The sequence below is a fragment of the Barbus barbus genome, assembly GCF_936440315.1.
Source record: "Barbus barbus genome assembly, chromosome: 28".
Lineage (NCBI taxonomy): Eukaryota > Metazoa > Chordata > Actinopteri > Cypriniformes > Cyprinidae > Barbus > Barbus barbus.
The window spans coordinates 9,831,036-9,841,091 of NC_136756.1; the positions used below are offsets into that span (position 1 = coordinate 9,831,036).

Here is a 10,056-nt window from a genome sequence, read left to right on the forward strand (position 1 = left end):
AATCCCAAAATGCATTGTGCTGAGCTCTGTGAAAAACTACATCTAAGATGTCCAACAATGCAAGAGTCAATTGTATAGTTCAAATTTTTATATTATATTTCTGTCAGACCTCAAAAATGTTAAATCAATCAAAAAATGGATGCTAACCCCAAACACCATTGGATTCAATCATGAGTCCAGTCTCACGAGTGATATGTTGGGTTGCTTATTATATCAAGTCAAGTATGAGGTTTTATGAACGTTATGATCTTGCCTTGATATGTAGGAAGTAAACATCAAGGCAGCTCAATAGGTTTTGGAACAGAGCCACTGATACAATGAAATGGAAAATATATCAGTGTTCTTTGCTATTATTATTTATCCATTCAGTTGCATAATTGCTAACCATGTGCAAAGTATCGTATGTCAGCTTGTTTAATACCCATTGTGGTTTGCTTTATCTAGCTAGTAAGATAACCTTCCCTGCCTACACTTAGTAGAGAGATACTGTATATTCAGTCCTTTACTTGAGGAGTATAGATCTCTTATTACAAACTGATCATTTATGCAACATTTCTTCATCATGACATGCGTCAAAGGATTGTAATGTTCAGGTAGGTCCTACACTGTTTTTGTTATTGAGGTAATTTGTAATAGATGGGCTATCTTGGCCACTGGCTGAAACTTCTTGGCTCTGAAGAACCCATAATTCACAGTACTGGCATCAGAGCAATTTCTCTAAATTTTTTATGAGAAAAATGGCTATATTTAAATAGCTATTTATGCATTTTTCCTCACAAAAATGTTATGTTTGGTTAAATGTTTCATTCCATTTGTTACTATCGGTATTAACAGTATTGGCCTAGAACAGTGGTTTCAAACTTCTCCATGAAGTACCCACAGCACTGCACATTTTGTATGTCTCCTTATATCTGACACACCCACTAATGAGCTGATGAGTTGAATCAGGTGTGATAGATGAGGAAGACATACAAAATGTGCAGGGCTGGGGGTTACTCCAGGGTAGGTTTGAGAACCACTGGCCTAGAAGATGGCATCTAAATAAATAAAAAAAAAAGTGGCATTTCTTACACCTATTATTTTTTTTAGGTGTCCTAAAGTTGAAGTGATATGTAAGAATTTTTAAAAGTTTCTTTCCATTTTCCCTGTCAATGTTTCAGGAGATGCCAGATTTCCCGGGTTCACCTTTGATTCCAGTGGAGGTGCTCCATCCAGTGATCTACACCTGTACTGCAGTGCTGCTCCTCTGTCTCTTCACCATCATCATCACCTATATACTGCATCACAGGTATTTGTCTCACTTTGTTCAAATGTGACAATTCTGAGACTGAAAACATACACTACGTGGCCAAATGCATGTCAATACACCCCAAAACTCAAAAACTAAAAGAAAACAGTCCTGCAAACTGTTGCTACAAGGTAATACAACTCTATGCTGTTGCATGTTTTGTTATTACTTTGAATAGCCAAACATGTTCAATTAGAAAAAAAAAGTGAAGTAACATACGGCCAAGTATGGTGACACATACTCGGAATTTGTGCTCTGCATTTAAACCATCCAAAGTGCACACACACAGCAGTGAACACACACACACACCGTGAACACACACCCAGAGCAGTGGGCAGCCATTTATGCTGCAGCGCCCGGGGAGCAGTTGGGGGTTCAGTGCCTTGCTCAAGGGCACCTCAGTCATGGTACTGAGGGTGGAGAAAGCGCTGTACATTCACTCCCCCCACCTACAATTCCTGTCGGACTTGAGACTCAAACTCGCAACTTTTGGATTACGAGTCAGACTCTCTAACCATTAGGCCATGACTTCCTCCAAGTGCACATCCATATGAAAATCACCGTTTTATTTATTTATTTTTTTCTCTCCATCAGCTCTATCGGAATCACAAGGAAGAGTTGGCACACCATCCTGAACACTAGTTTCCACATCGCAATGACGTCTGCAGTATTTGCTGGAGGCATCACTCTGACAGGCTACCCAGTTGTATGCCAAGCAGTAAGTCCCCATTTCTCTTACATGACCACTGTACACGAAACTGACCAAATTTTGTCATTATTTACTCTAATTTAATTGGTTTCAAACCTGTATAACCTGCTTTCTTTTGTTAAACACAAAAAATATATTTTGAAGAATGTAAGCATACAAACAGTTGCTGGTAGCCATTGACTTGCATAGAATGGGGGAAAAAAATACTATGGAAGTCAGTGGCTACCGTCAACTGTTTGGTTACTCAAATTTTTTTAATTATCTAATTTTTTTAACAGAAGAAAGCAAGTCATAAAGGTTTAAAAACAACTCGAGGGTGAATAAATGAATGAATTAAAGAATTTTAAACAGCATTTTCTTTTCATTTATTTATTTGAGGTGAACTATCCCTTTAAGTGCCCTTCCAAGCTTTTCAAGGTCATTTCACAAATAAATAAAGAGTGCAATAATGTAAAATTATAAGCGTTAATAAAGACAAAATCCATAAACTAACTTTTATTTAGCATTGTACTAAATACATTAGCTACAGATTAAAATATTATCTGATATTTTCTTTTCTATGCACTAATGTATTGTTACTCTACTTGTATTACTTGTTTTACTCATGTATTTATATGTTTGTGTCAGGTGGGGATTGTTCTTCACTACTCTTCTCTGTCCACTTTGTTGTGGATCGGAGTTAGTGCCAGAGTTATCTATAAAGAAGCCTTATTAAGGACTCCACAGCAACTAGAAGGAGAGTCTGCTGTACAGCCAACCCAGCGGCCCATGCTCAGGTCAGTGAAGTTATCATGGAGGCCTGGGAGCATTAGACGGTTAATAACCGGTTGTGTTCAGAAATGTATCTTTCACAACCACAGTCAAACTCTTAGATACATGTTTTTCTCTATAATTTGGCCGCAGTGCCCATAAAACGTATTTGTAATAGGCCTATCTGGACTGTATTTGTTTTACATAGAGACATGAGATATTTAAAGGAACAAGTTGGCCTTTTATTGCCATCCAAATGAGAAATGTTTTGATCAGGCATTGAGGAAGGTGGATATGATTCAGTGGGGGATGGGATCTTGAAACTGGTTTCGTAACACAACAGCATCCCTTGTCCTTGCATCTGAACATGTGTATTATAACAGATAGGTCATGCAAATATTTTTTACATTCAGAGTTCATTCTTAAGAAACAATATTGTTTGAAAGTATTCATTTTAATGTGATCGTTTGATGACGGCATTAAAGGTTTCTTCAAGCGTATTGGTTCCATAAGAACTCTTGCAGTATTCAGAGCGGCTGTCATATCTCAAATCGGTCCGAAACATTGACAGTTTTATGGGCAGATGTCATATTGAATTAGCACTTCCTGAATAGAAACTATTGATAGGCGTGTACAGGAGCAAAATGGGCTTTTGAGTGCAACTGAATGGACCACCATGATATAAAAACTATATAAAGACCTCCATTGTCCAGATAAAAGCTGATTGCCATCTGCTGTTATGGAGAGTCAGGCAGAGGAAAAAGAGAGCAAATGGGGGGAATGGAAAAAGATAAAAGTGGACAGAATAGTTGTAAATCAAAGGAGGGATAGGACTAGTTAAGTCTAACTTTCACATGTCCTCAGAGACATGCATGCAAATATATTCATTCCCTCTAGTCTGTGTTCTCTGTTTTTACCCTAGACCTCCGTGCTCTCCACATCCCCTGGGGAGGTCTGGCCAGATCCCACGCCTGCCTCCTGGGATAAATCCTGTTATGTTTCCCCTCTCTCCTACACTGTCTGGAGCCCAGACTTGGCTCTTCATTGACAGACAGTGACACAGAACTGCCTAATGTATAGACCACACAAATTTTTTTACGCCAAGCAAAGGGCAAAGGCCAAAGAGAACATCTGTAGGAAATATAACAGACAATAGCATTACGCAAATTAAAAGTTTTGAGCAATTTTTTTGTATATTTTCTATCCACCTTGACAACAGAACAGTAAAAGGATAGTCTATCCATTATTTCTATCTTTTTATTATGCTTAAAATGTTAACGTGGTTAGCACTTGACCACTAACAGTTTTCTTTTCTCTATCTGTTTCCCTCAATAGGTTTTATTTGATAGCTGGTGGGGTCCCACTCATCATATGTGGTATCACTGCAGCTGTAAACATCAATAACTATGGAGACAACATTCCTTAGTGAGTATTGAGTTTTAAAAAATTAGGAAAACTAGTTTGCTCTTGTCTAGGTTTAAATGTTTATATTATCAACAACCTACATAATGCTAACATTAAAACACTGATTCTTGATATAGAAGTCAAAGAACATTCCACAGGTTTACCTGTCATTACTTTAGCAACAATAGCAACATTTCTAACTATTTATATTTACAGTATATATCATTTATACAGTTTAATTTGGGATCAGTATGATTTTTTTTATATTTTTAATGGAGTCTCTTATGCTCATCAAGGCTGTATGTATTTGATCAAAAATACAGAAAAAACAGTAATATTGTGAAATATAATTTCAATTTCTAATATTGGTTTTCTGTTTTAACATGCTTTAAAATATTTATTTCTGTGATGCAAATCTGAATTTTCAGCATTATTACTCCAGTCTTCAGAGTCACATGATCCTTCAGAAATCATTCTAATGTCCTGATTTATTATCAATGTTGAAAACAGTTGTGCTGCTTAATATTTTTTTGGAACCTGTGATATTGTTCAGGATTCTTTGATGAATAAAAAGCTTTAAAAGAACAGCATTTATTTAAAATACAAATAATTTCTAACAATATATGTATTTACTATCACTTTTTTTATCCATTTAACACATTCTTGCTGAATAAAACTATTCATTACCAAAAAAAAAAGGTTTAAAAAAATACTGACCCCAAACTTTTGAACAGTATTGTATATTGTAACACCGTATTGTAGTGTATATTGTAATTTATATTTTGAATAAATGCTGTTTTATATATTTTTTTTATTCATAAAAGAATACAGAAAAAAGTATCACAGTTTCCAAAAAAATATGAAGCAGTACAACTGTTTCCAACATTGATAACAAATCAGCATATTAGGAATGATTTCTTAAGGATAATGTGACACTGAGACTGGAGTACTGATGCTGAAATTGCAGCTTTGCTTCATAGGAATACATTATATATAATATTTGCTATTATAGTGCATATATTGACATGCATTCTGACTTGTTGAAACATAATGAGTGATAAGCAAAACATGCATTTCATGAGAGATATGTTGAAAATATTAACCCAAAAAACCCCCAAAAGGATTTAATTTCCGTGTTTGTAATTTATGAGACAGTACTGCAAATCATAATAAGGCCTTTCACAATGATATTGTTGTTAGATATTTTATGGTGTTTTCGTCACATTACAGTCTTATAGATAGACTTGTGACACTTAATATAAAATAAAATTGTCTGAGCTCATACTTTGAGTTTTTATTAGCTTCTGTTCTTTCACTAACTGCCTGATACTTGTTGCAGATTTATTACACATACTGGGCCGCTCCCTTACAGGCTCTTTAAACGTGTCCATTTTGTACAGACCTTCCTTTGTGATTCTGTTATTTGACTAATTACCGCCTTTGTCCTCTCTGACCTTTTTCACTGCTCTTGACCTTTTGGCAGCTGCTGGTTGGTATGGCAACCCAGTTTCGGAGCTTTCTACATTCCAGCTGGATTGATCATTCTTGTGACCTGGATCTACTTCCTGTGCACTGCTTTCTGCCTGAGGCGCAGAAACTTCCAGGAGTCCAAAGATCCTCCTTGTTCTGCCTCCAACCCCTCAACCTTGCCTGAGAGCCAACCGGCAATCAGCGGCAGCACCAGCCTGCTCTCGACGGACTCTGTGGTGGGCCCGGTGCATGCTGGGACGACGGTGGAGGATCAGTACTCATTGAAGGTCCAGTGTTTGGTGCTGGTGGCGACGCAGTTTGTGTTTGTGGGGCTGTGGTGCTGCGGCGCTATGGCCGTTTGGCACGTGGATAGAGAGCGGAAACTCTTCAGCTGCCTGTATGGAGGAACGGCGACCGGATTAGGGATCTTCTTGGTGCTCCATCACTGTTTCAAGCGTTTGGATGTCCAGGCGGCGTGGCTAAGTTGTTGCCCCGGGTACCGTTGCTCCCAACCCATGCCAGCTTATTCCCACCCCTGCACTGCCACCGTAGGCGTCCAGAGTGCCTCAGAAAGGGGCTCCCAACTTTTTGTAGGATGCCATCCGCCGACGGACACCAACAATTACTCTTCTTCTGCCAGGTCATCTTCTACTCAAAGTGGGACAACGAGCATCGCCGTCGGGCCTTGCAAACTCACCAACCTCCTTCAAGTGACACAGGACAACGTGAATAACACCGCCCGAGCACCAACAGGAACAAATACCAACACAAGCACGAGCACAGAGAACAACAAGCCGGCCAACAATCTGCTGCCCAGTCTACTTCCTATCCAGCAGCCTCAAAGAAGGAAGGCTTGCACTAGAACCAGGGGTGGCAATACGCAATACCATCACCGAGGGGATGGGAGAGGGCCCTACCGCCTCAAAGCTCTCAGAGCGGGTGGAGGAGGTAGCATGGGCGCTTTGGGACCTTCTGGGACAGAGCAGTCAAACATCCACCATCTACACAAACACGCTTCCAGTGAGAATGGAAGTCTACGGAATAGCCATTCAGAGGGTCAGAACGGCCTTCTGACCAATGGGCGGCACAGAGGGGAGGAACTAGCAACGAGCCCTTCAGAAGGTAGCGATGGAGGTAGCAACGGAAGTAGAAAACCTTTTCCCCTGTTGCCTTCGGTGGCAAGCAGGTCCGCCACACAGCAGAACACTCAACGGCGCAGCGCTAGCAAAGACAATCTTAAACTGGCCGCCGCAGCTGAGAGAGAGTCCAAGCGGAGCTCGTTCCCTCTAAACGTGGCATCAAATGTCACTGCGACGGCCTCGTTGACAACAGTTTCAGCGCCAAATGGAACACTAAAGGGATCCGTGGTGGAACTGGACACTAGCGGAACTGACCAATCACAGGGTTCGGTTGGTATGAAGAGCAGGGTATGGAAGAGTGAGACGACTGTATAATAGTTGAAAGACTTTGAAGGTGTGACCTGTATGTCAGGAGCCAATGCATGGAATTCTTTCTCCACAACCCTGCTGAAAAAAATTGTTTAAACCAGTCTAAGTTGGTTTGAGGGCTTAGTTGGTCTGTGGGCTGGTTTTGGACACTTTTCAGCCAAGCTAAACATCAGCTTGGCTTGGCTGGGAGACCAGCTAAACCAGCTAAGACCAGGAAACCAGTGTAGCAGTGTTGTAACTTAAGACTGGACAACTGCCTTCATCTTTTTTTTATTGTCTTTCTTCGGATTCTCAATTACTACTGTACATGAGTTGCTAACACTGCGGATACATTTTGTAGTCTCTGCCGACTCGTGCATATCTACTCTGCCTCTGTACTGGAGCACAAGTTTCACGCGACACTTGTGAAACCTTGCTTTGTTCAAGACCCTCTTCAGGTCACTGTCTTGAGACGGACTAAGACTTGAGACAGACTTCCGACAGAGCCCTGTTTCGTCCAGTTTCAAGTATTACAACACCGGAGCTTAGGCTGGTTCAAGAGGGGGGTTTTTTTTTTCAGCAGGGAAGAGAAACATATGGCTTCTTTTATGATGAACCACCTATACTTTTGAATCGTCCAACATGCTAAGAGCTAATGCTAAGCATGTTAATAAGGAGAAGTTGCGTGAGGCTGTTTTATATGAAGAAAAATAAGGAGTGTGTATGCAAAACCTGACTCCTTTAAATACAATGGTGGAGGAGTTGGTTTGACAAAATATGCAAAATCATTTTGATTGCTTTTGATTTCCTGTAATACCACTTAACCTAACAAACTGTTTAAACATAATGAATCTTTTAATATCAAATACGCCAAGGGATCTGAACCTAAAGTTTAGCCATTTAGCTGTGTTGATCTTTGTTTCTGACTATGCATATTGATCAGGATGAAGGACCGTCTGCTTGTTACCTAAGTTTTCTTGTTCAGTCCCTTTGTGTCTTTGTCTCTTGTGTGTTCATATGTTTTTATTTACACTATTTACATGTCTGTATGAATGTACATTGTGCTATGTATGTATTGTTTGACCATTACAGTGTTAATTCAACTCTCTGGCACTAATAAGCAGCTTTTGACATCAGTCCCACACAGATATAGAAAACAAAGACTTGCCATTGATCCATCCATCCCAACAATTCCATCCAATGTTAACTGGTGCTGGGAATGTCGTTCTTATTCTTCTGATGTCGTCCAGCAGAAACTGAACTATTGCATGCAGTTTTTAGTGAATAGGAACCATTTGGAAAATGTTGCTTAACAGTGACCTCTATTGGGCCATTCCTGCCATTGATCAAATGCACTGATAATGAATGCTGTTGATGGACAAAAATAATATCAACAAAGTGACAGCTGCTTCGGATGTCACTCCAGATTTACTAAGGGATTTGATAATGAAGGGCAAGTGTTTGTCCATACATGTTCTGTTGTAGCACCATGTGTAACATGGGATTTTTTAGCACTTGGTTCAGGTTATGAAGAGAGCATTTGGCATATTCTTATAAATAATAATAGCGTATTTGTATTATACATATCAGTATTAATATCGATGTAATTGTAATTGTCATTATGCAATTGAATGATATCAGTATTTTACAGAGGATTGGCCTAATCAGTTTATAAACTCTCTGTTTTTAGTCACACACACTAGCAATCAAAGCTAGACCTCCTACGCTTTTTATCTTCAGATTATTACCATACATAGAGCAGGTTTTGTTTATTACAAAGCACTGTTCATCCCACAAATGGTTAGCAAGAAGATCTACTAATCAGCCTGTAATTGTTAGTACTCCTTCTTAAGCTTATGCAAAGTTCTGAGAAACAAGGAATTGGTGATAACAAATAGGTCTTTTGTTTTTCAAGAGTGTCAGAATGTCTTTTTCTCACGAAAGCAAAGAATGGACAATCCCAACCAAAAGCAAAAGGGGAATTCAGATCTTTGCACTGACTGTTTTTTCCAACGCCCACAAGCTATCAGACACTGACTGTAGTGCCATTATTTTTAGATCACATCATGACAAAGTCACAAGCGTTGCCTGTCTTTAGCTTTAGCTACACTTTGATTAAAATAAAATTATTTTAATGTGTGTTCAGGGAAATTTGTATGCCAAAGAAGCTCAAGCTTATTTGATATTGTGTAGCATCCCATTTGTCTTTTACCCCTTCAAGTCAGAAATCTCCCATTCAAACATTAAAAGAACCAGTCCTCCCATTTCCCAAATCAAACGTCATCATGACCAGTGTGATAATTTTGTGATTAATGTAAGTTAAACTATCGCTTATGAAGGCTTATAATCATCATCATGTCATTACAGATGACATATTCTATATAGTTTTGGTTGTATACAATTTCAGTAGTTTTTGGTGCAAAGTGTAGTTTGAAACTACAACAACAAAGAATGTAGTCCAATAATATATGGAATTTGTGGCCTGCTCAAAGTTTGCCATCTGTATGTAATACTTGTTTTTTTTCCCCTTTAAAAATATTGAAATTTTAAATGAGTTGTTTGTGCATAATGCTTTCATGTGACATTGTGTTATATTTGCATGAACAATTTTCTTTGCCTCTGGGTAGGCCTAGAGCTTCTGAGGGTCAGTATAAATTCAGTGTTATCCTAAAAAAATGTTGTGATTGTCATCTCGAAGTTTAAAGTGGAGATTTCAATAATTACATGAATATTTATATTTTTGTCACTCACTTCAATATGAAAATGATAGCAACATTTTTGTATCGATTTCAGTAATATATTTCCTATAGATGTTAGGATTGTGCCTTATCGATGACCTGATGCAAAATAAAGATTTGGAAAAATGCCATAAAATCAAAGTTACTTCACTCGTATTTGTATGTTTCCTAGATGTGATTTAATGAGAAATATCCCAGCCCACGTTTTGCATTAAGCAGTTACGTAACTTCTGTTCCTATGTAATATGTAAATCGACATCCTCCACAGAT

At 38.7% G+C, this 10,056-nt stretch overlaps 1 protein-coding gene across 1 annotated transcript in view; it reads left to right on the top strand.

The window, feature by feature from the left end:
- The window catches only part of LOC306848763 (adhesion G protein-coupled receptor A2-like), a gene marked incomplete at its 5' end in the record, with an annotated part of 101,311 nt that extends 91,387 nt beyond the window's left edge, over window positions 1-9,924 (top strand). The window contains 5 exons of the mRNA XM_079383508.1: window positions 1,161-1,288; window positions 1,883-2,006; window positions 2,625-2,773; window positions 4,083-4,172; window positions 5,635-9,924. Of these exons, the coding sequence (XP_079239634.1) occupies window positions 1,161-1,288; window positions 1,883-2,006; window positions 2,625-2,773; window positions 4,083-4,172; window positions 5,635-7,075 (1,932 nt within the window). The 3' untranslated portion in view covers window positions 7,076-9,924. The remainder of the gene's footprint in view (window positions 1-1,160; window positions 1,289-1,882; window positions 2,007-2,624; window positions 2,774-4,082; window positions 4,173-5,634) is intronic.
- Between the last annotated feature and the right edge of the window lie 132 nt (window positions 9,925-10,056).